Here is a 27,175-nt window from a genome sequence, read left to right on the forward strand (position 1 = left end):
TGCTGTGCTACCAAAGCTACCATTTCTCTAATTCACAAAACTAACAGCATTACACAAGGATAATAAAGTACACATCAGACTTCTACAGCACAGAAAAGAAAGGGAAGGAGACAGGATCCATTTAATTTATAGCCTCCCTAGTTTCTTTCAAGACATCTCATGCAACCAAAAATCTCATGCTTCTATTATTGCAGCACAGGAGGATTTACACGACGCAAACTATTTTTTCAAAGCTCCATATGCACATCAACCTAAGCTCAATCCCTTCCAAATTTATTTATTTGCCCTTGATCCATACACATGAGTACTCCATGGCAGCACTTTCAATGAACTATTCATGCAGGTGAACATGCCTTGGAGAAGCAGCTGCCCCCTCTGCTTTTATGGTTATTTGTCTCTTCATCACAGAGCTCAAAGGAATAATCCTACTGCATATTTCTTCTTCATTTATTTTACTAGGTGAGGTGTTTAAGAGGATATATGGTCATCTGGAGCTCATCACTGTCAAATTTTCAGCCACACAGCTGTAAAGGGTAAAGGAACTAGTTTAGCTCCTTGGTTTACAAAGTGCTGAGTACCTCCAATGAGGTGCCAAACGTGCGTGGTGACACTTTAAGATTGCTGAGTGCCTCCTGAGGTTCACAGGACCTGATCCAAAGCCCCAGTGTTAGGAATGACAGCCCTCCCCCTGACTGCAATGTGCCTGGGACAGAACAGCGCTCCATGGCTCACGCCTGTGCTTCCAAGGCAAGGAGAGACCATAGATTTAAGAACACAGGATAAGGTGCCAGGTTTGAGAAGCACTGGATCTTAGCATTCCTACCTCCAAACACTTAACCCGGGGTAATACAAATAAAAACATACATATCTACTTAAACAAACAGAAATTCGAGACTACCTTAAATACGTTTGGGATCAGGTGCTGATTTTCAATTGTTTTAATCTCACAAACAAACATGCCCATCCTGCTTCCTTTGGGCTTACAAGAAAAGAAGGTGAAAAAAACCCTGACAGTCATACTGTAAAACACCCAGTGCAAAGACTGGCTGCTTTCATTTGGGTTAAGACAGCAAAAAGTCTTTCATTACCAGGTCACTTGTTCAAATACAGTCCCGCTTGACAGTAATCACTTGATGGCAGGCAGAGTAAGCAACGTTATTTCTAAGTAACTCTGCAAAAGTATTTTTTATTAAGTGTATAAATACTGTAGAAAAAGTCCACAGGCATTCATGATTAGTGCATTATCCTGCAATACTGAATTAGTAGAGAGCAACTAAGCAAACAAAAAACGAACTATGCTGCAGCAAAGACTGTAACTACTTTCATTTGTTCTGACAGTTGCCATTTATCTTTGCTTTTGAAGAGACTACGTGGTAGTATTCTAGTAAGTGAGCTGTAGCATACTGGGAAAAAATAATAACATTTTAGCAATACAAGCCCTCGCTGCAGCATCTGTTATTAAATCTTTGCAGAGGCGAGGAGAGACTGCTAGTCATAACTGTGGATTAGCAAGGTTCTACTATATTCATTTTACAGTGCAGAGCGCTTTGCATGAAAGCTGTTACTTGCCTTTTATGTCAAAAAATGAACTTATGCCAACTTTTTAATACTGAATTCTTCAAAGCAGTAGTTCTAACAGTCTGCAAACACTGTCCGCAAAAAAAAGCAGTCTAATAGCAGAGAAATGGAGGAAGGGCAGCACTAGAATAGCTGATGCTGCTGATTTGCGACTCTCTCTTTTCACAGAAAATGACCATCATCTTGCACCTCCTTCCCGAGTAAATCAAAAACTGCCTTTGAAAGTGTCAAGCTTTATGATGCTGACTTCAACTCTGACACCTGATTATACAAGAGCGTTAACATAAGCGCTCAGCATGCTCCAGGGAATCACTGCATCCTCATCAGTGGAGCCTTAGCAGCTCCACATCCTGGCTGACTCGCTAGCAAAACAGGCAAAAAACAGGACTTGAGGTCCTAGAGAAAGGATGATAATTCACATACTTATGAGAAGTACAACACACGCACTCTGAAATGAGCCAAGTTTAAGTAAACTTTATGCTAAATTCACAAAGTTCAAGCAGAGTCGGACCTTAGCTGAACTGTAGTGAAAACACTCAGGAGCTTTCCAGAAACACTAAAATCCTTCAGGACAAAGTTGATCTTGAGCCTTCATAACCATATTTTCCTGACTAAGAAGTTACACAGACAGCGCAAGGTGCTGTGTAATATTTACCCATGACGACCACTGTTATGATATAGTGTTTCAGTAAAGGATAAATCAGAAGCAGCAAATCCCTAAAACTACCCGTGCGAATACACACCCATTAATGGATCAATACATAAAGAAATGAAGACTAGCTGAAACTGAAAATGAGTTAAAAAATTACTAGGGGCGCTCACCGTGAGAGCTGCCGTCTAAATTAGATAAGTAATAAAGGCAAGACATACTTTTAACTGCGAAAAGTTGTGAACACTGACGCTCTAATGCAATTTCACTAGTTCCAGCGCATGATTTTTATCCACCGATGTGGCTGTAAAAGCCCCCTCGGAGAGCTGCTGCTATTCTGGAGCTTTGCGGGACGCTCCTCCGCCCCCGCGGCGCTCGGCGGGGCCGTACCGCTCACCCGCCCCTGCCGCTCACATCCACCTCAAGCCCCGAGCTGCGTTTTATTTCATTTTCGGTTTGTTTCGGGTTTTTCTTTCCCCGGCGCTTGCGAAGACAGAGCGCGGCGCGGGGGAGATTACACGGGGATGACTGAATCGCGGTGAATCGATTAAGCCTCGACAATTTAATCTGGGACTTCATGCGGGGCTGGAGGAGATAATCCCCGCGCCGCAGTTCGCCCCTGCCCCTCCTTCACCCAGAGACCCTGCCACAGCCCCGGGGGCACTCCGACCGCACACGGACACCGCTTCGCCTCTCCGGGGCCAAGCCGCCCTCCTCGTCCTCGTCCTCGTCCTCCTCCTCGCAGTGCGGCGCACATCGCGCACCCGGCCCCTGTGCGAGATGCGCGCTCGCAAACTTTCCAAACTTCTGGGGAAGTGGCGGGGGATGCGCGGGGCCGGTCCGACCACGGCGGCGCTTCGCCTCCCGGCGGCACCTCACCGGCCACAGCCCCCCGAGCGCTGCCCGGGGGATCCCCGCGCCCCGGGCCGGGCAGCGGGCGGCAGGAGCACCGCGCCCCTGTCGCACCCAGCCCGGCGGAGCGCGGGCTGCGCACCGCAAGTTGGGGAACCAAAGCAACGGCAAGGGCAGGGACCCCACACCCCGCCCGCGCTGCCCCTCGCACTCACGCTGCTGTTCTCGCCCGTCCAGTGCACCATCGCCTGGTTGTGAGACGCGTCCCCTTTCAGCACGAAGGAGGTGCTGATGAGGGAGACCTGCTCCCGGCCGGCCGCCGAGGATGCTCTCCTGGAGCGGCCGCTCCCCGCCGCCTCCCCGCTGCCCGGCCGCGGCTCGGGCGGGCTGCGCGCCCCGCGGGTCAGGGCTGCGGGACGCGGGCGGCCGCAGGGCTCCGCGCAGCGCGGCGCGGCGGCGGCGCCCAGCAGCGGCGGCAGCAGCAGCAGCAGCAGCAGCAGCGGCGGCGGCAGCCGGGCAGCCCCGCGCGGAGCGGCGGCGGCGGACACGCGTGGCCCGCCGTGCGCCATGGTGGCTCTCCGGCGTGGTAGTGACAGGCGGGGAGGTGGTGGGGAGGGAGGGAGACACCGCGGCGGAGGGCGGGGGCGGGGGAGGGCTGTAACCGGAGCGGGGCTCGGCGGCAGCGCCGTGCGCGGGGCTGCGCGCCCAGCCGGGGCGGCGCCGCCATCTGCTGGTCCGCGCCGAAACGCCGGGCGGGCTCCGGCACACACGGACACGGACACGGGCATCGCGCCCCGCGGGAGCCGCGGTGGGGACGGGTCTCCCGGCGGCGGCAGAACCCGGCGCTTGCGAAGTTTCACGCAGAGCTCCGGAGAGAGGCTTTCGAGAGCGCCCGAACGAGAGTCTCGCAGCCCCTCGGGGCGGGTGCGCTGCAGGGCGAGCACTCACCGCTGCCCCTTTGGACACGGGCGATGGCCCTGGTTTGGCCGTCCCTCCCAGGAGGCTGCAGTGAAAAGATCGGAAGGGGTCTGTGGTCAGCACCGGGGAACCGAGGAACAAATGAAGCAGGTGCAAAAATATGATTCATGTATTAAAGACAAAAAGCGCTTCCGCGGGGAAAAGCAACCTGTCCGTCCTTCTGCCCCTCAGCTCCTCGGAGGCACCAGGCTCGTCACATGCGTTATCCGGAGCCAATTGCTAATCCAGTGTTGCCCACCGTGGGGACATGTGGCTTGTAATTAGGGATTGATCCATAGCAGCATCAGGAAATGCTCACGGCAGAGGGGCAATGACTGGGGCTGTGCAGCGTAACTCAAAACTGACAGGTGAAGCAGTGGAAGAAGATTTAGGCATCATAGACTGGGTGCTCTTCCTGCTTCACTGCAGCGTGCCGTGTAACTTTGAATAAATTGGGACTTGTGAAGCAGTTTGCCTCATATGTGAAGAGGGCACAAGTTAGAATCTCAGAATAACTGAGGGACCTCTGGAGGACTCCTGGTCCAACCTGCTGCACAGTCCAGGGCCAACTCCAAAACTGAATCTAACTTCACAGTAAAATAAAGTTGCTCAGACCTAAGTGTCAGAAAAACAAGTTTGAAAGACAGCTGAGGAAAGTACTGACTCCAGGTACAGGCACCTAACAGAAGAGATCCAGGCTGGGTAAAACCAAGGTGAGTAAAGTTAATAAACCAGCTTTAGTTGTAATCTGCCTTTACCCTAATGGCCTAGAAAATTAGGATTACAAAGGCTTTTCTAGGAAGATTAATAGAAAAAATAGTATCCACTGGTTTAACTGTACCATTACAGGCCTGGGATGACTACCACAATGACCTAAAGTGACCTGGTCATCCCAAAGTAATGTAAAAATTACTTTCAGTAAGCTATATGATTACATATTAGCTGTACACCTTCAGTGCTAGGAGACCTATGGTAACCTGTCCTGTTATTACTGTAATGGCTCAAACTAGAAGGTAGTTTCAAATTCAGAATCACTCTCCATTTCAAAAGAAATACAGAATAGAAGTTAAAATATTTTTTTTTTAAATCCTGTGTGCTTTATCTGCAGCTCCCAATAAAGTCTTCTTTCATAGTTTCTAGCACAGCCCCACAGTCTCAAAACAGCTAAAAGAACTAAAAGAAGAAATTGCCCCTTCTCTACCAATCTCCAGCTGCCAGTTTTGGAGATTCTGCCCCAAATACTGTGCCAGCAGGAGCTTGGGCAGCAGCAGGAACTTGGGTGAGCAGCACCACGTGGCCCAGGTCATCAGAAGTTGCCCCTGGGACTCTTGAAGGGGTGATGTATTGAATTCATTCCTGAAGGTATATCTTGTGTAAAGAGCAAGTTGATTAATTTTTTTCTCAGATCTTGATTTCTGGAGACAATACCAAAAGCTCAGAAGGCCTAAGAGAAGCTATAGGGAGCTGTCTAAAGGAACTGAAACACGAGCGTGAGACAAGACTGATCTTTGCATCCATTTAGCTTTGTTACAGTGTCTTATCTCTCTGAAACAATACCCAGGAAAACCACCTGGGTTTAAGTGGGCAGAAAGTTAGTTTTCTAGACAAACCCCTTATGACTCTTGTAAACTGGTCTCAATGACAGCTGGTGGTCAAACGTTTGTTTGAATCCCTGCTGTTTGGGTATGTTCTTTAGGGATGCAGAAGTTGGGCAGTGATTCTACAGTTCACAGAAGACACACAGGCAGAGAGTCATTCCTGTTGGAGTAACAGTTGCATATTAAGCAAATTACTTTCCATCTTTGGCATCTCTGCACAAAAAGGAACAAGAGAAAAAAATGCAATGCTGAATTGTTAAGAAAACATTGACCAACCACAATTGTATCAACCAACATGAAGGGGTGATTTGCCTATTACTAGGAATTCAGTAATTTTGATTCTGACATTATGGCCTATCTCTTGTGAAATTGTGAAGATTACCCAACATTTGTAGAATAACCTAAAAATACTCAGAACAGGTGGAAGGGCTCGAGTCTCTACATGTTAAAACTGGCATACAAACCCTAATACTTCATCTGACTGAATACAGCTGGACTTTGTTGTGCTCATTCATTTTGCATTCACCACTGTGTTCGACAGGTAGGGCTCCCAGTGAGCAGCAACCAAAGAAGAGATAGCAACATCCACATTCCTAAGTCAAGCTCTCTGTACCTGTCAGTTACTGGTATTTCCCATAATGAGACCTAAAAGGAAAAAAAAAAAACGAGAAGTTGTCCCAGAACTAATGAAGCCTGCATTCCTCCAACCTTGCACCTTATGCTCAACAGCAAGGTCTGCTTGAGTCTTTCCCCACTGTCAAAATGTCTTTTCCATGATCTCCACAGGAACATAGCAAATCCACTAATAAAGTCCTCCTTTATCACAAAACTTGACATTTATTTTTGTGACATCCCTAGTTTGCCAATTCAGTTGAAATTTTCTTATGGGTTCAGAAGTTGCAAATCTTGTTTAACTGGAACTTCTTAAGGGTTGGCAAAATGATGGTTTAGATTTAGTTTAATGATTTCTAAAGTAAAGAGGCTTCCCTAAATGTCTGTCACCTTTTATATCTCCTATAAACTCTGGCTCAGCAAATACACAGAGGCAAATAAAAAGACAAATAACTGAGTACTACACACCTCTAAGCTCCTCTAGTCCCAGAATAGAAATAGAAATAGAAAAGGTTGGGAAAAAAATAGTGTTGTAAATTCAAGGCAAGTTTCTTCCTGTTAATGGCAGAATTATTAGTGCTATACTAATAAACATCTACTCACATTTTTACTGACTGTCAGATTATATTAAGATTTATAAGGCTTCAATTAACCCACTTTATTTTTACTAGATTAATTTCTAATCAAAAACTGAAAGTATTAGAGAAAGCTTCAAGTTCTGCTTGGGCAGAAACCAAGATGACATGCTAATATTTCTTTTTGCTTGCAATTAAAAATATTGATAACAATTTATTCTATGTTTCATCCTCATAGCCTTCGGAGGTTGATAATGCAAGAGGACTGCAGATGCACAATAAGGTAGAAAATCACCGAAGAATTACCCATTTAAGCATGCTTCTTGTACAGTGTTCACCTCTTTTAAAGGTTGATTTAAGTTAATGTATCAAGATGCATTTAGGATACCTTATTCCATTAATTAGATACAAAACAATTGTGTTTATGTTAACAACATCATTAAGAGCACAGTGACCTGCAGGGTTTTTGACAAAATGCTCATGCATGAAAGCAACTTAATCTCACACGTTTCCTATCAAAATGCCTGACTCCAAAACAGCCCTATTACTCACTGTGACCACATTCTAAGCTAACAAATTAATACGTGCCAAAGCTTTATTGCCTTGTTACCCAATTAACAATGCTCAAATGCTTTATTTGTGTTAAATGCAAATTACTATAAATAAGGCCATACCCTTATGCCAAACAGCAGAGGTTTTATTTGGCTAGGCCTCTCAAAATAATTTCTATTTGTATTACTACAACTACCAAAAAAAACTTTCTATATTCAACAAATCAATAAATCTATGTGTCTTAACACTTTTCTCAATAGTTGTTCCATTTGAGAGAACAAAAAAATCAAGCAGGTGTCAGATTGTTTTGTTCACATTAATTCATTGATACATTGCTGTCACCAGTCAACCCAGATGCCCACAGAAGAAAGCCTGATTAATAGGAAGCATTCCTTGTCACTAGAAAAACAAAACTCTACTTCTGTGGGCAGTTCTGAAGTCAAAAAAGTAAGTAGCTGCCTTTGTTTTATGAAGAACTGACAAAGCTACAAAGTACATGTTCAATTATCCTGTTCAAATTTGAACAATATAAAAGAGTGGATTTCAGTGTAGTGTATTGTCTCTGATGATTACAAGGAGTTCTCTTCAGGTATGGGTGTACTGACATACACTTACGAGAAAAAATTTGGAAGAGCTGTAAATGATTTAACAAAAGCTGAATAGCTTCCTATTTTACCAGGATCCAGTTAGCAAATGGCACGTTTGCAGTAAAAACTGACACAACCACACACTAGGCCAGCAGCCCAAAAACAGGGAGTCACTGAGGTTGTCTAGAAACCTCATTCTTTGAGCATCATCAGCTCTCCTCTAATTCAGTGACATAACTGAGCTGCTCAGCACCTTGCAGGACTTTTACTAGTGAGTAGGTGAATATACACTATAATTTTCTCTAGTTCTAGCTCATAAAATTAAAAAGGAAAAAAGTTGTAAAATTACTGTCACTTAGCAAACAAGCTGGCAGTAAATACAAGCTGCCTTAAGCCCCTGAAGTTTTATCTTCCATCAATGAGAAGAACAAAAAAATACAACTAACCTGTACACATTTGTTTTGCCACAAAGCCTGAAACAGGGCTTAGTCTGAAACAGAAAATGTAATGTGAAGCGTAATGTTTTGGTGGCTAAGATTACCTGTCTTCAACCTTCATAATTTCTCATCAGCAATTAATGAGCAGAGTTCTGAAAACATGAGAGAATTGGATTCATTGTCTACAAGAGCTCACAACAGAACAAAAGGTTTTTCTTTTATGAGACCAACTAGACTGTGGGAACTTGTTTTTCACAGAACAGCTTTGCACTTGTGTTTTTTCTGCCCTAAAATTCAATTAAGTTTATTTGAGAAAATATGGAAAGCTGAGAAAGATTTTGGTATTTAGGTAATTAAAATGGGATGTGAGGGATATAATTCTCAGGTTTACATTCAGCTTCATATAGGTACAAACATGCAGTTCCTTTTCTTTCAAAAACACTGTCAATGTCTTACCAGCCACTTAAATTCTGATCTAATCTTAACAGTACTTTTATCAGTGTAATTTATTAATCAGTTTGCTTAATACAGTTGCATTTCTGAGAAAATTGTGTGAGAAAAATAAATAAATACTAAGCTCAACTGAAACCAACCCATTCTAAATCAGTCTTTAGTCTTTTGCAAAGGAGCCCTGAAGGCACCATTTTTCTAATAGGAGATGTTCCCATCTGGTAGATGTTTCATGGGAAGTCAGTCTGACATGTTTACAGCTACCTCAATCCCCTTCAACTCTTCATGGAAAGAGCTTAGTGAGGAATGCAGATGTGAGTAGGCTCCAATTTATGGTTAATAGGTTTTGACCATGGAGCAAATCCTTTCTATTGCAAGCACACCAGCTTAAGTGGGTGTGGGACTGGGTCCCAACTGTGTGGTCTTGCGTGCTTATTTTAAGGGATGGGGAAGGGGTTTGCTCCAAGTTTTCCAGGGAATTTGCTAAATTTTGTCTCATGGCTGAGGTCTGCAGATATAGCACTGACTGGTTCAAAGCCAAACCAAGAAAAATGAGAGGATTTTCTGCAAAGACATATTGCACTAAAACATCACAGAAGACCACACTATTTTTAATCTACGAAATAGATTTACTTAAAGTAACAACCTTTAGGAGTGTCTGCTTTAAATAATTAACAGAATAGTGCATGAATTTTGTTTAGGTAGTACCTTTTTTCTGAGCTGGCTCTTCTTTTTCATGTCTTTTCTTTTTTTCCTTGTTTGTTTGCAATATAGATTTACATGGTCTCAGTGAAGAGATAAAGGTTAAGTCTTTCCCCAAAAAAGGAAGTTACTGAAAGTAACGTAGCACTGTGAAAAATGTGAACTATCAGATGCCAGGGAACCTGACTACCACACATTTTGGAGAAGATAATTTTCAAAAAAAAAGCCGTATGGTTAATAGTGAAAATTAAAGTAATAGAAACATAAAAGACAACTGGTGCCAATTCCTCTCCTACAAGCCATTGTTTCTGAAAATTGAAACAGCTGAAGGCAGATGTTTTGTGTAAGTAAAAGGCTAGAGGGCTTTGGAATCATGAGCTGGAGAAATACAAAGCACTTCACACTTTCCAAGGCTCCCCATATCAAATCCATTTCTCCATTTAAGTATTAATTTCTTTAAGTCATTCTTGCCCTGCATTTGAGGTAGTAAAACAACAAAAAACCCCACAGTATTTTTAATATCTTAAAAGTCTTGGTTTTTGCACTAGGTCAGGTTACCTATATCAGGACATTACACTACTTTTCCCAAAGAAAAGGTACCTTTTATTATTGCCCTATGAACACAGGATGACCTAACTAACTTGAAAAAAAACAAATGTGTGCATAAATATCATACTGTTCTGAACAGCCCTCTATACAATCCATTATTGGTACCTCATATAAACACACAGGATTAAAAAAATAACCAAAAGAAGGTATTTCTCTATCTTTTTTTGTTTTCTATGCAATATTTTCTCTCCAACCCCAAACGATTGCAGCCTACTCTGAAGTTCTCTTTGATCCAGAATCGTGAAAGAGTCTAAATCCCTAAAGATGCAGGTGGGCATTTTCAATGCTCTTGGCTCCTAATTTCTACAAAGATCAATGGGAGCTAAGAGTCCATGTGCTTTAGAAAATTAATTTGCATTTAGAAATTTGGCATGAGTCCTGTTTCAGTTTTCTTTGAGATTATCAAAACCCAGGGAACTCTGGGAAATTTCTGTGGTTTTCCCATATGCCTGGTATATTGTTCACTTGGAATCTGGGAATAAGGACTGTGTGAGAGGTAAATAAGAGCAAATGTGTATCCATAGGAAACAATTCTCTTGCCCAGAGAGGTTGTGGAATCCCCATCTCTGGAGATGTCCAAGACCGGGACTGATGGGGCTCTGAGTAACATGGTAGAAGTTTCCCTGTAACTGGATGATCTTTAAGGTCCCTTCCAACCCAAACCATTCTATGATTCTAATATATATAAAGCTTATACAGCACCTTATAGATTAATATTATATATTTTTATATTTATAATATTATATATTTTATATATTTATATTTATAGATTAATATTATATATTTTTCTTAGAGCTCCAGCTGTAGGAATCAGCTGCATAAAAATCTCAGTGCTGGGTTTAGCAGGTGTGATAGTCTTCATGTTTTCAAAGACTGAAAACACAGAACAAATTAATCTTCCACATTCAGGATGCTGGAAGACAAAGAAAGTGGAGTCAAGACTTTGATTTTAATGTCACGTTCTTTAAGACATTCTCATGATTTTTCAGCATTTTAAGTCTTTCTTTTGCAGTGCTGTGGCAGAAATGTCTAGCACAGTTTTCTCACCATCTTCTGCAGCCTGACTAAACTTATAAAAGCATTTGGTGGTTATTACATTACAGGACCTGAGATGATTGCTTCTGCTTTTGAAATGATACTTATAATCACAGAATCCTGGAATGGTTTGAGTTGGAAGGGACCTTAAAGATCATCTCGTTTCAACTCCCCTGCCATGGGCAGGGAACCTTCCACTAGACCAGGCTGTTCAAAGCCCCGTCCAGCCTGGCCTTGGGAAATCATTTTTAAGAAAAAGGGACCATAACTAGATTTTTTTTTCTATCTTTGGTTGATAATTCTGCATCCCTGAACTACAGAAGACAGAACCAGAAATCTGAGAAAGGTGACATTAGAAACAACTAACAACACAAATCTGCTTAGGGCTCACAAAAGAACATATGAAATTTGAATTTGCATCACCCAAACTGTAAAAATTGACAAAGAAACAGAGAATGACGAATGACTTCTATATACATTTTAGTGACAAATCTACTGCTAAATTCCCTCACTTCACTCTAATTTCATATATGATTCAGAGTGTAGCCAGAGAAGTAATACATTTATCCCCCAAAGTACTTAAAATAAATATAACTGTTAAAAAAATATCAATTGAACAGAAGGATCATATCTTTTCTTCCAAGACAATTTGCTCAAGAAAAATGCAGTAAGGCTGCAGATTTGTTTCTGCTATTGTAAAGATTCTGCAGTTTCGGTCTGCTGTAATCATATAAATTCATCCATCGATAAACTTAACTACTGTAAGTCGTGTTCAAGAAAAGCCATTGAAAATAGCTGAATAGTAGAGCAAAGACACAAGTCTGAAAAGCAAAAAAAACATCCATAGCTATTTTTATAAGATCTAAACCACCTATACCATACTGTCAAAAATTACTTTTCCCCATGAAGTTTAAAACTGTTTCATGTGGCAAAAATAATCACCCTTTGTGCCTATAGCGCAGTGTTTATGTGTTTTCCCTTGTTCCGCTTTCAATCCAGGAATAAATCATCGTTCCTGCAATTTTCCAGCAGTGCTCTTGTAGTTTCAGCCTGCATAGAGCTGCATCACTGGACACAAATGTCCTGGTTTGGGAAGAAAAAAAATATAAAACAAGACTTCTCATGAGGTCTCTGCTGTCAGCAGAAAATATCAGTGAAGAGATACAGTTGTAATAGGCTTGATACAGAATATTTCTCATTCTCAGTTTACCACTTTATTTTCAAAGCACCTTAATTTTCTAGCTTTTCCACCTCATCTGGATTCGTAGTTATTCCTAGGGATATGAGTATTACTGTGAATCAGGTGCATATTTGATCTTTTTTTTATATTGCTTGAGTCTCTTCCTGTCTCCAAAACCAGTCTAATTCTTTGTCAAGCTGTGGAGTATTGCACATGGCTCCAGACTTTATTAGCTTGAGCAGTCAGCACAGCAGCATTTGATATAGTGCTTGTTGTTGAGTTACAAATTATGGAAAATATGTTGAGTACATTACTTTGCAATGAAAAAAAAAAAAGACCACTAAAGGAAGGTCCTATGTCAAGTCTTGCAAATCAGCAGAGACCTTGAGCACACATTTAAGTGAGGTAAGTAAATCCACTGATTTCACCAGGAATCTTCCTTTGAATCCCTTGAAACAAAATGTTTTTATGCATTTTTAAAAAGGGTTAAAATGGTGAAAATACTGATTTCATGCCCACTGCATTCACTAAGCATTAGCATTTCAGCAGAGGATTGACTTCACGGTAGTATTTCCCACACTAATGGTGCCCCCATGCAAGCTGTCATATTGTCATCTGCACTCTGTATTTCCAGCTTACTCCAAAGTCTTATTCATGCTGTGACCCCTAAGCTAGGTTGGAAACCCATTTGCAGCACAGTTAAAAGGAGTGGCCACTTATTAATCTGAGGTTTGTTTTGTATCTTAGAGGCATGAAACCTTAGAGATACCTGGATCCCAGGACTGCCATCAAGTCAACAGACCAGCCAAATTAAAGGACATTCCAGTGTATGGTTAATCAAAGGATGCTAATCCGGGACAGATCATGCAATGCCATAGAAATACAGCTGCTAGCTGTGGTCACTGAACACCTACCAGGGAGTAAAAGTAGCCTGTGGCCATTCAGAAGTTGACCACCTCTGACATATACATCAAATTTAATAATGTCCTAAGAGATACTGCCATTCACTTATTCTTCTCCTACTGTAAATGTTGGGTTTGAACATTAGGTAGCCCTACTGCCAAACAAACTAAGCCTACAGGGATCTTTTTAGGTGGATGTACGCCTTAAATAAGCTCAAGTGTAAGAAAATGTGATTCCATTAGAGCCACAATGCTAATGAGATATGTTTCCTAAAAATTTTGTTTTGACTAGGTTCCATTATTTCCAGTTATTTAGTTACCCTTTCAATCTCTCTGAAAAGTTTAATTCTTTCCCTTCACTATGGTTATTTGCTTTAAATAGTTCTGCCAATATTCCCCATCATCATCATCATCTTATAGTTGTGGTTTCCCTAAGTGTTACACGTTAAGCCAGATTCACACCTAGGATTAAAAGAGACAAGTAGCTCTACTCAAGTGCAGTCCTGCCATTCCCAGCTGTCACCAAGGCTGCTGGGCTCACGCTGCCTCACCCAGCTGACACTAACAGAGACTGCACTGATTCCTCCTGGAGTCTCTTGTGTCACTGGACACCAGGAAGAGATTCACGCCCGCGCTTGGTTTTTCCTTAGGGAGCTCCCTGGAGGTGCAATTCAGGATCTGACTTCTCTTCATGAAAGGTTTACTGACTATGAATGTTCTGTACCACTTTTTATCTTCTTATCTCATCCAGACCTCCATAACATACGTATTGGGCACCTGTGTATCCTGTACTACAAGAGGACCTTCAGCAGCAGAGCTTTCATGAGGGTGTGTGCAACTAATACTAGATTTTGCCATGCAGATTGTAAACTATGCCTTTATAACTTCACTGAAATCAGTAAACATACCACTTACTTCTGTAGTTATTTTGACCCTGCAATTCTGAATATTAAACTAAATAAACCTACAATAAGATAACAAAAAAATACAGAAGGCAGATGGAAGTGTTTCAGTGTCTCCCTTAAAACAAACAAACAAGAAAGAAGATATTTGCAAAAGTTTTAATTGGAAGCTCATGAATGTGAACTACAATCTCATGAAATATTGCTGAGAGATGACCCAGTAATGACAAGATGAGAACACCGTTATTGCCTTCGGAGGGAGAAAGATGAGGCTTTTTAGATAATCATACACCAGTCTAGTGAGTCAGGGCCAGAGTCTGCAGGTAATCAAACACCTCCTGGAAGCTGCTGTTGTGATGAGCATGAGCAGATCACGTCACCTTCTGTGCCATACACATGCTTTACACTTCTCAGAACAGCATCTTCTTCTTTGATATATGTGTGCATGTGTCGCAAGTTCGGGCAAGGAATCCCTGGACAATAACATTTTAGAAGAGCTTTCCTTGACTCTATTTATTTTCTAAACAAGTGCAGGTGTGAGAGGCAGAAGGGTTTGGCTCTTGATGCCACAACATTCCTCATTTGCACACCTGCGCTTCTGGCTAACGATCTGAGAGTCTGTAAGTGGCACTGCTGTATGATTGATATTAATGTTTAATATGTACCAGCCCTGTGTATTGACTAAGCTAAACTAAATAATGTGTGGCACTATCAACAGGCTAAAAATAGAGCAAATTACATCAAATTCCTATCCCTTTTGAAGTCAATGGTTAATTGTTCCAAACACCACGTGTTGAGCTTAGGCTTGGTTGTAGAGCCAGTACAGCCATAGCGCTGACCAGTATAGAAAAGGCATTCATCTGGCATGTTATCTGAACACCCTCTTTCCTAATCCTCAAGGAACTACGTTGGATGAGATACTTAAAGATGGTCTTGTCCTCACACAAAATTTCAACATAGCATCTGCTGTATTCAGCAGCAGCCAGGCCATCAAAACACACCAAATCTCTAAAACTCCCACAGGATTCTCCTGTGATAGGCATGTGATATGCTGATTCACCCAGGATACTTTGTCATGTGGCTGGATTGGGCTGCTGAGCTTTCTTTTCAGAGCACTTTTTATTGCCAAAAGAAGCCTGTGAGCATTTATCTGGTTCTAGAAAAGCACTGAGAACAACTTTCTCAGTGATTGTTTCACATGAAAACTGAATTTTCCTCTCTGCTATTTTTATTATGTATTTCTCCAATAATTATCAGTAAGCCTTCCATCGTCAGAACACTTTAAATAAAATACATTCAAACTAGAATTCACCAGCTATTAATGTCCCCTCCCTCTCCCCCTCCCCCCGCGTTATTCCCAGGTTGGATTTCTCCAGGAAGCATTCTCCGTTTCAAGCTAGGATTTTCTTTGAGGCTTGATACGGAGGATTCATACCTTTTTGATTGGCTGCTAGATAGTCAGGGGATCAGTCGAAATAGTAGCTACCAGTAGCTGTCAGGCCAATGTGCAAATGTTTCTTTGTAAAATTAGACAGAAATACAGCATCTGTACTATTTTGTTGATGACCCGAGTTCCCTGTCTCCAGAGGTGAGCAGGTCACTCACAAGGATATCATACCGACATTAGGGCTGATTTTGGGAGGACAGGAGTGAAGCTTGAGATTCAAGCTAATATGGCAGCAAGATCTCATTCTAGGCAGCTGAGGGTGTGGCCAGAACCAAAGGGTCTGAAGTGCAGAAAGAAATATTAAGGTTAAGTATCAGGAAAAGTTCCATAAGGTGAATTGCCAACACTTGGAAGAGAATGGTCACTCTGCTGACCACAGATCCCCAGGAATTTTTTAAGGACTTGTAGAACAAGGCTTTGTCAAGAATGGCTGAGGTACAGCTGGTCCTATTTCTCCAGATAGCCATTACCAGCCACAGTTTGCATATGAACAGGCCTTATTTTAAACCAGAACACCACAAATGAGAGTTTAGCCCTCAGCTGCAGGGATGTCATGCATCCTGAGCAAAGCACTCAGCAACACCTTTGGCTCAGCTCTCCCTCCACCACTTTTCAACCAGATGTTCCTTTAACTCCTTTCAAGCTACAGTCCTTCCTGTATACCTCAGTCTCCTGGCTCATTTGCATACAATTTTTCAAAGCTCTTCTATGCTTTAGGCTTATATTATCATTTAGTTTTCCAGTCACTCTGCTCGCCAGCTTCTTTACCCTCCATTACCTTGTCTGATAGAGTTTAGATTGCTGTTCCAGTATCTACTTCACCAAACCATTTAAAAGTCATTCTTGAGCACTCCTGTATTATTTCTATAGCAACTTTCATTTATTATTCTCAAAACCCCTTACATGTTGCACATACAGGTCTAAGATTATGAGGAGAAAAATATATCTTAGATAGAAGTTTGTTAGTAGTGGAATATTTTGTACCTTTCTTAAAGCAGACATTTCATCCATCAATAATAACTTTTTATCATGTCATAAGTAAAAAAGACTTTTTGTGCATAAAACCATGAATACAACACTATGATAGTGAGTGCTCATTATTAACAGTGTATTTAGTGTCTTTATTTAGTGTTTTTATTTAGTATTTTTATTGCTGTAGCTGCAAAGACCTGGCAGCTTTTTAAAGTCTTCACTTGAAGGTGGGTCTGAGACACAAGAAAATATTGTCTCAATTGTCACTCCATGCATGTGAAGGCAGTAGGAGGAGCCAGATAAACAAAGACACAGAGTAGGAGCATATACAGTATATATATATATATATATACACAAACACAGTATATGTATGTATGTAGTGTATGTACCAGAATATGCCAGATATTAGCATGTATAAGCTGGGAAGCATCTTTGCACACATAACCTGGGGAGCAGCAGCTACATCAAGCAAGCAAGCAGCCAGTGGTAGCTGTGGGGCTCAGAAGTGAAAGGGCTAAAGGAAGTACAAGTCAAAAAAGTATCTGCTCCAGAGCCAGTCATATCCAGTGAAGTGATCCCGGCCATTTGGAAGCTCTGAAAATCTTTAAAAGAAGGAAAGGGTGCATTAGAGGAGATAGAAGGGTTAAGGTCTCACCCTCCTGGATGAACTGAACAGCTGATTGTAATGTAAATGCACTGTAAAGACCTTGTAAATGGCATGACAAAGTACTCAAACATTATTTTCCCCTAGGATGGTCAAACTTTTAGAAAAGAAATTGAGAACAGATGCAAAGAGGGTTTTCACTGTTTTGTCTACCTTTTACTCAGAGAAGCTGTGGATGTTCCATCCTCAGAAGTGTTCAAGGCCAGGTGGGATGGGGCTCTGAGCAGCCTAGTCTAGTGAAAGGTGTCCCTGCCTGTAGCAGGGGGGTTGGATAAGGTCCCTTCCAACCCAATGAAATAGGCTGTGGAGTGCTGATTTTTCCATCTCACAAAGGATGTAACAGAACCTGAAGAAGGAAATGTGCAACAATGATGATTGGAAGTATGAGCAACATTTGTGTGAGAAGAGGCTAGTCAGACTCTTGAGCTTGGATGAAGGATAACTGAAGAGGAGTACAGTATAGTTCTATGAAATAATTGGTAGGGAGAAAGTAGCTCAGGAATTTAGCATGCAGAAGGTCTAAAACATATAATATGAAACACTTCTTAGCATAATTAAATTCCACATGAGATGTTGTGGAAGCCAAAAGTATAAAGATACAATAGAGAGAGGTAATAGCACATCAAGGCTTTTAAGCATCATGGTAGAGATGCAACATCCAGGTCTGAAAGTCCCTGAGTTGCCATTTACAGAAAGGTTGGATGGCACCAGGGAAAGATTATTCAGTATTTGCCCTGTTTCCTTTCTTTTTCTCCAAACCTCTGTTACTGGAGATTGAGAGAAAGTATTCTATTTATATATCTCTGCTCTGTCTGTATCACCATTTTAACTTTTTAAATGCAAAGTAGCTTAACTATAAAAGGGGAGAGCAGCAGCAAGCACACCTTTCTATCCCTATGAAGCTACACTCAGATACAAAGCAGTAACAACAAAATAACAACTAAGGCATGTGAAATTCAATGACTGACATGATTTTCCACTATTTCAAGGGCATTATCAAACTACCAGCATTATGTTCTATTCCTACAAACTTCATGAAATTGAATTGACTTTTGCAAGATATTAAGCAAGTCAGCCATGTGAACATCTGGGTTCAAAAGCATCAAGCTTAAAGTCTCCCTCTTATTGACTTCAGTGAAGGAAATGGTGCAAGATTACTGAGTTGCAAGAATTCATTACTTAGTCACAGAAGGATTTAGGAATATGAAATGACTGAGTATCTCAGAAATCGAGAGGTAGACTGGAGTATGTGTTCTGGACAAATAGGATTAAAGATCTAATGGCAAAAACAGAACTGCAGAAGGAAGTCTGTATCTGCTGGACAGATTATTATTCTTAGTTACTGGACATTTTCAGCAACAATTTGGTTAAAATGTATTGAACTCTTCCTAATGTATTGTGATAGTAAAATTCTCCTAATGCTCACCAGGAAAAAGGACCTGCAAAGTATTAAGTTTCCAAACAGTTCTAGCCTCATGCAGGATGACAACTTCATTTAAGTTTTTGCTGCACACCAATCTTCTCTATATTGCCTACTGAACTAAAACATCACATGGCACCTACCTGCTCCTTTGCTTTATAATGAGGTGTGAAGTCTGTTCCAGATTGATTTCAGCAAAGTCTTGTCAATGATAACATCAGAAATTATGGTCTCTACCATATAATTAATATCCACCTGAATAGAAGTAAGGTGTAGACTACTTGTTAAAATCCGAGCTCTAAACCATGAAAAACATGTATAATTAATTTCACAGAAAGAAAGCCCATTCTACTAAAATCAAGTGCCCTCTCATCAGTCACAGTGAATGTTCTGTTACTTATGGTCTGCATGAGACTTAATTTAATTAATCCTCTTTACTAAAGCTTTTATTATACTAACTTACAATCTCAACATATATAAAGTGTTGGAAGCTTTGATTTTACTGTATTTAATGACCAGTCCTTCTGAAAAATATCTGTTTTGCTGTTTGAATTACAGCCTTTGTGTATGTTAGAACCTTAGCTTACAGTGAGTTATGGGGTACAGTCTATTCCAATAATGAACCAAACCACACTGTTTCAAAGGGACTGCAAAACCAAGTTACACAAATTACAGTCCCAGTGATTTGGGGTTTAGTCACGTTGTTCAGCATAAATGGAAAGAGAACTCCAAACCCCAGAAAGGAGAGCTTTCAAATTTCAGTCAGACAAATCATAAAGCTCTAAAGATTAAGAACACAGGATCAATATGGTTCCATCTCCTGGAAGAAGTCTGTATTAAATATTTACATTCTGAAAGCATCATGATGTACCTGATTTCTGTGAGTTTGAAAAATGGATCAAATATAAGGATCTGAGTGTTATATCTGCTCTTAAATTACATGGGAGGAGACAGGCACAGGATTCTTAGGGAGACTGAGGTATCTGCCTTGAGCTTCTGCAGTAAAAATTCTTCTTTATAAATAAATAAATTGAATTATTTTTTCAATTGTTTTTAAGGACATTGAGAACCTTTAAAATTTCACCAATTATTTCTTGTGCCATATTCAGAAGCTGTATTTAAAAGCTTATCTAGTTTAAAATGAAACAATTGCTGAAAAAGTGACAGAGAGTCCAGTTTTTCCAGACAAAGCCTTCCAGTGATAAACGACAATCAAAATAAACTATGATTTAGTCAGTTCCCCTGATTTAAAATATGTACATCAACAATTACTAGCATTAAGAAAACCTGATACTCAAGGTGGATTGATACTGATGCCTGAACAACTTTGAATCAAAGGTATTCCAGCACTAACAGGTACACTGTCTTCGCCAGCCAGCCTGTTCTCACAAAATGTGCAGGAATGTTGTACTTCTGGTAGCTCTACTCCCTTTCAAATTCTGCTTATTTTAGCATAACTGTTGGTGCAACCAGACCTGGCTGTGTCATTTCCCTGGGAAAGAAGCTGTTACTATTTATTGTCACAAAACGACTCCAACAAATTTCTTGATGCTGTTCTGAGAACAAAGGAAGCTTAAACCACAAGTAAAACATCCATCTGCAAAACCACACCATTGTCTCGAAAAACAGAATGGATACAGCCAGAGGAAATAAAAAACAAAAAAAGGCGGGGGGAGATATTCCTAATATGTCAGAATCTGACCCTAAAGGAAGGAACTTCTTTTTACTGTAAGAGTCATTGTGGAAGAAGGTCAGGGCATGGTACTTCACTCCCTTCTCTCTCCCTACACTTCACAAAGGTAGATCCAGAACTCTGGGTGTGAGGAAAGCAGGCACCAGGAGGAGCACATGGTTTTACTCAGATGATACGGAAGCAGTTATCCAGCAGCATCTCTTCTTTCAGTTTAGGGCTGCATCTGGTACTGCCATTCTTCTCAAGTCTATTAGTAGCATTCTCTTGACCTTTCAAATCTCTGAATAAAAGCTAATTATTTTTAACCATTTCAAAATTGGAGGGACAATTTTCAATGCAATGGTAACTCCTGAAATCAAAAGCAACTTTGCTGGAGGTCCATGTAGGAAAAATAGTGGAAATACAGCTCCATAACACCTTGAGATCCTCAAACTCCATGATAAGGAAAAGAAGAAATTAATATATAACTCATATCCCACAAAACAAAATGGAAAAACCAAAAACACAAACAAACAAAACAATAAAAAAAGCCCCAACCCTGAAAATGCATTTAAAATGAAAAATCATTAAAAACTTTTCCTATAAACTTCAGATGAATAGTATTTTAAAATCCCTCTTCCTTGATATGAGTAGTAGATTCTGTGATTTATAATCACAACAGAAGATATAATAAACAAAATAGAAATAAAAATAAATTTCTCCTGATATTTTACTTCCTTCTTTTAAAAACAATGATAAATTCTGAGTTCTGTGCAGAATGTATATCAGCAGAAACAAGTAGTTGGAGAAGATGAAAGCTGCTCAAGTGCTGATCGTGTTGGCCTTACGCAGCAGACACTGAGTGATGCGAATCCTATGATCAGTTTGACAGTTTGCAGACATATTGAGCAGGAGCAAGACTGAATTAGAATTTTAAAATATCTCACTGGGAACTGTAGCTACAGCATTTGCTGTGCAGTGAGCCAATCTAAAGATGAACTGGTGAAAATCAAGACAAACAATCTGTAGAGGGTGGCTGACAACACACCAGCTACAGAAACAATGTAAGGGGAAGGAGAAATGGGGAAAGAGAATTGGATTTTGCTTATTCAGTATGGTAAAACAATCTTTCAGCATCATGAAACATTAGCAGTTTGGGCACCTGTGCTTTGCATAATTAATATGCAAATAATTAATTATGAACAGAGTACAGAAGATGAACAGAGTACATGAAATTAAGAGCACTGAAAGAACAATTCTCAGTCTGTATTGTATGAGGATTATCAATATAGCCAGGTCCTTCTGTGGATTCAAACCCACAGCAGACTGGGACAAGGGAATGACACTCATAACCTCTGCAGGTCTCTTTCAGTATCAGTGTTTTATGGCTTTAGAATTCGTTTATCTGACCCAGAGATTTAAATTCCTACCAAGTTAGAGCAGAAGCACCTGGGTCATCCCCTTTTTTCATTACCCACCTCTGCCCTGAAGCCTAGAAGAAATGAGCTAACATGTAACTAAGCTAAATGGTTGGTTTCTCTACTCAAACTAGCAAAAATGGGTGATCCATGCACGTGTGTGCTCTACACATGCAATGGTCATTTGTTTTTGATATTTTTATGTTTCTCCACTTCTCTTTTGGCCACTTCGACCTTAGAGTGTAGAAGCCAGACAACACTTGACTACCAGCCTCATGCAGCGTTAAGCAGAGAAAAGAGCTGGTCTTCTCCAGGTCCTCCCAGTAAGGCAGACATTAATAGTGGTGATGAGTGGCAGAGTCCTGAACAACTCCAGTACGAAGACAGAGTCATTCTGATGTTGCATGTCTAGGATGAGTCTTGTGTGGACTGACTGCCTAAAGGAGGGAACTCTGGGGATAAAAGCTGATTTTGTAAGTAATAATTGATGATCTCTGGTAAGACCTATCAGGACAGGCTGACTCATGCATTAGGTGAAGATCCTTTTATAATCACAGAAAGTATGTAATAAACCCTCAGATTGTTTTATTGCTGTGCACTTGAAACTTCTGGAAGCAATAAATTCTTTTTTTCCATCCCATATAGAGCTGTCTAGATAAAATGTGTGCAATTTATAAGATGTCAGATGTATGCTACTAGACAAAAATATTTTTTTAATTTTATTCCCATATCATATATACATATACTAGATATATCAATCTACTACATGTCTACAATCTATATCAATCTAAATGACAGGTAACTACTCATATATTGTTCATTTGTGTACCCAGTGTATTGTTCAGTTTCACTCTTTGAAAACACTGTGTACATTCTTGCCATGAAATGAGATTTTCATATCTATATGCACATCAGGACTCAACCAGGTAATAGGCTGTACACTGTATTGCTCCTGTACAGGCAGACATTTATTGTCCATTTGAAGTGTTTTGAGGAAAAGGGATATAATTTTCTTTAGATTTTTCTCATTCTGCACTCTTGGACATATTTCAGCTTCTTGCTTATTCCTGCTAATTGCAGCTAATGAAGCTGTGATTCTGAGGCATAGGTGTTTCCTATCAGGATACATTATCGCTGCTGGATCCTTTGGCCATGGCCTCAGAAACCAGCACATTTTTGAGCTGGGTTTGCTCAGGTTGTTAAGGGAATGATATATCAGAGTTGTCAGACTCATTGACCCAAGGAGCACTGACCTGTTGGAGCAAGTCCAGAGGAGGGCAGTGAAGATGCTCAGAGTGCTGGAGCACTTCTCCTATGAAGACAGGCTGAGAGAGGTGGGGCTGTTGAGTCTGAACAAGAGAAGTTTCTGAGGAGAGCTCACAGCACTTTCCAGTACCTAAGGGGGCTACAAGAGAGCCAGAGAAGGGACCTTTGATAAGGGCATGTAGTGATAGGACAAGGGGGAATGGCCTTAAGCTGAAAGAGAGAAGGTTTAGATTAGATATTAGGAAAAAATTCTTTACTGTGAGGGTGGTGAGAACACTGGAACAGGTTGCCCAGAGAAACTGTGGATGCACCATCCCTGGAAGTGTTCAAGGCCAGGTTGGATGGGGCTTTGAGCAACGTGGTCTAGTGGAAGGTGTCCCTGCCCATGGCAGGGGGGTTGGAACAAGATGACCTTTACTGTCCTTTCCAACTCAAACCATTCTAGGATTCTATGATTTCTATGAAAAGACACTCCCGACATCCCTTTGGGGAGAACAGAAATATCATTTAAGTCCCTGGCTGACAAAAAAAACCCCTTCCCTGCCCTTCCCCCGGGCTTTCTTAGAATCAATAATGTAGAGGGAACATCAGTGTCAGCTTTCTCACTCTGACCCTGCCCTCAGAGACACCTGCACAGGCTCTACTTCATGACAGCCTTGGCCTCTTGGTGAAGACTTCCTAAAAACATACCAATTATGAAAGAAGTGCCAAGATGTTATCACCACAAACTGCCTTAGAACTGAAAGCCGCTGCATGCTTTCACCAGTCCACTCAGCAATCCAGTACATGAGGATTTTGATCCAGACACAGTTTGCTATACATTAATCCTGTCTGAATTACTTAGACACGGATAAATTCTAAACTAATTAGAACCTTTCAGGAAAGAGACAGGAGCACTATTGTAAACAGATTGAATACAAAAGCTTCTGATCAACACACAACTGCAAATAAAGAGGCAAACAATGTGTTAGGATTAGGGGAGAAAGAGCAGAAAGATTTCTTGAGATCCTCAGACTTATTTTCTGTAATGGACTGATACGGAAAAGAAAAAAATTTAGCATGCCTTCTTATGCAAGTCATTAGTGTGTCTTCTGCTGAAACAGTGCATTTAGTTATGGATCTTAGTTTCCTTCTTAGTTTATGCATCTTAGTTTCCTCCATTATCTTTGAAAATAAGTGCTTCAGCAAGATGTCAACAAGAAGACGTATGATGGACATATATAAAATAATCAGCAGTATAGCCACAGTCCATCAAGGTCTGGTATACCTTCATTCAGTGAAATAGTGAAGGTGAAAGACAGAAATATTTAAAACATAAAAACTGTCAGTTAACCTCTGAAATTCACTGCCATCGTTAAAAGCAAAACTTAAATGTTTATATAAACAGATGAACACATGATTTATATAAGCAGGAGTAAAAAATAAAAAATTAAACCTGTGTGCATTTCTCACTGACAGCCATTACTAAAACGCCTCTCCCACGGGAAGGTCACTGTGCGATGATCAGAAAGAGCTTCTCAAATCTCACTCTGGAACAGGCCAGTGTCAGACCTGGGATACTGGACTAGACACACAATATTTTTACATACATGGCAATTCTTTCTGAAGTATATACACCATTGTTCACTAAACTCATGGTTCATTTAGGTTAGGGCATTAGTTATCTTCACCAGCCTGGCAGAAGATAAAAGAAGCACCAGTGACTTCATCTGGTTTTACCCATTATCAAGCACTAAGAGGCCCAGAGCTGCATCGGTCTGTTAAGGTGATTATATGATCAAACTGCTTGCAAGACCAGAGGACAGGATTCATTGACGAGGCAAGACCCTTCTCGTCCTAAATTACTAAATGCATATTGTACTGGAAAAGCAAAGTGTATCAGGATTTTTACCTGAGGACCACGACTGCCATTCGAGACAGTCAACATCAGTTGTGCCTGAATCTCAATCAGTTTGGTTCTGCATGCAAGGCACATACATGGAAAGAACTCTATAGCTTTACATCTGAGCCCACAAAAAGCAATGCAGTGATGCTTGACTGAGCTTGAGCCACTGGCAAGACATCTGTGCTTATTAAAAGCAAGAAAATATGAAATTCATATTAATTTTTTTGTTTGATCAGAATTTGAATTTCATATTAGTTATGTGTGTTCAGATTTAGAAGCATCTGTCATCCAAACCCACCAATCAATATTTTATTCATCTCAAACCATTTAAGTCCATTGAGAAACAAGCTGAAGTAACAGCACAGAATTTAGAAGTATTACAATTAAAAATATAGCTCAGCATTTTCAGTCCAAATTTATGGCCTTCTGAGGGCTTTTGTTGTTGTTTCTCCATTAAGCTTATATCCAAAGGTAAACTGCTTTTGTTGGCCTTATTTCCTTATGGTGGTCAGTTTATTTTTATCTATTTATAGTTAAAAATACAGAGAAGGTGTTACCAGGAGTAAGAAGGCAGAAAGTAAAAAAGCAAGAGACCATGCCTAGTCTCAGCCTGGCCAACCACCATATAAGTGAACACGACGCTGCAGTGGAAGGGATTTCCTGCAGGGTAAGGCAGCATTTCAATATATGGAAGAACATCTCGACTCTCCTTGAACTGCTGAGTAAGCCTTTTGCCACTGAGGAACTACTGAAAACATAATTGCCAGCTCCTTCCACTGAATTTTTCTTCTATTTCCCACCTTATCACAGAAATTTCTATCTTTGAATACTGAAATTGTATGAAGAGTAAAGAAAGTCATGCTGCTGCCTTTGAATTACAGACAATTTGTAGCTATGCTGATTGCCACAGAATTCGATAATCTGAATTACCATGTAGAAAACCTTAAATAATAATTGCTTTTGCTTTGCAATTGTATTCTTCACTTAGTTCCTCTTTACTGACAAAAATAAATTAAGACCTTATTTGAGTAATGCACTATTATTTGGACTCTTCAGGGTATTAGAGTCAGACTTCTATGAATAGCACCTGTCTTGTTTATTAAATGTCTGCTTCTGTGTAACTTCTGTCAAACTGAATTAGGATTAAAAATTCTGATTAATTCCAAATGCATAACACAGCATTTGAAGTTATTTTATGATAAGTAAAAATCTTCAGTCTGCTGTATACCTGAAGAAAAATGTCAACTCACATTTTCTTTACAAAATTTTCTCATTGATAAGGAAATTTTTGGTAACCTAAAATTAGCAAACTAATCTGATTGTCTCTTATTCCTGTTGTCTCCAAGTGTTTAATTAGTAGATCTGATCATCCTATCAACAGTTCGAGAGAAAACCAATTTTTTTGCTCTTTCAGCAGAGGTCAGTTTCTCAGCTTGGAGTTAAATAATTATTGAACTGAACTATTTGAAAATGCCAGAATAAGGCAGCATTTTTTTGTGTCTGCAGAAAGAACCAAAACCTGTATTCTAGCCTCAGTAACCTATGGTTTCAAACACTTACTTAGTGACTGCAGTGGTTTGACTACTGAAAATAGACAACAATATAATAAACTTTTAAGAAATAAAACAACTAAAAGTAACTAAAGTAATTTTTACTAATTCAAGGCTTAGTATATACTCCTATTTAAAGGTGTTTTTTAAGATGTATTTTCAGAAGAAAATATGTTTAATTTCAATTTTTAAAATAATTTTAAATTACCTGGGTTTTATTCTTTACCATTACAAGCAAGCTTGATAAATAATTAATGGCATTGGAATGGGTTGCACAGGAAGGCGGTGGAGTCACTGTCCCTGGAGGTGTTTAAGGAAAGACTGGATGTGGCACTTAGTGCCATGGTCTAGTTGACAAGGTGGTGTTGGGTCAAAGGTTGGACTCAATGATCTCAGAGGTCTTTTCCAACCTAATTGATTCTGTGATTCTGTAATTCATCAGAATTGTTTTTTCATTATCACAAAGGCCAAGAAAGAAGAAGAAAACAAGCTAAGTCTTAATTATGGCTAGTCACCTAAAATGCAAACATAGTTTATGTACCAACATTTAGGTTGGCACTGATCTTATGGTTTGCCTTCTTTAGAATTAAGTTGAAATTCAGGGTAATATATTAACAGTGACAGAAGACTTGAAGTTTTCTAATATAACAGCAAAACAAGACAAACCTTGGCTTGATTTCAGAAATAAACCCAGCCTGCACTTG

The 27,175-nt window shown here is 40.4% G+C and overlaps 1 protein-coding gene across 8 annotated transcripts in view; it reads right to left on the bottom strand.

The window, feature by feature from the left end:
• Positions 1-27,175, bottom strand: part of SORCS2 (sortilin related VPS10 domain containing receptor 2) — a 598,972-nt gene that overhangs the window by 547,505 nt on the left and 24,292 nt on the right. For 5 of the 8 annotated variants that reach the window (XM_032685838.1, XM_032685844.1, XM_032685840.1 and 2 more), the window contains exon 1: positions 3,295-3,400. The exons of 2 other annotated variants lie outside the window; for them this stretch is intronic. In XM_032685838.1, coding sequence (XP_032541729.1) covers positions 3,295-3,324 — 30 coding nt within the window. In that variant the 5' untranslated portion in view covers positions 3,325-3,400. Of the gene's footprint in view, positions 1-3,294; positions 3,437-27,175 lie in introns of those variants that run through there. One more of the 8 variants, XM_032685845.1, reaches the window with a different exon arrangement.

The sequence above is a fragment of the Chiroxiphia lanceolata genome, chromosome 4 (assembly GCF_009829145.1).
Source record: "Chiroxiphia lanceolata isolate bChiLan1 chromosome 4, bChiLan1.pri, whole genome shotgun sequence".
NCBI lineage: Eukaryota > Metazoa > Chordata > Aves > Passeriformes > Pipridae > Chiroxiphia > Chiroxiphia lanceolata.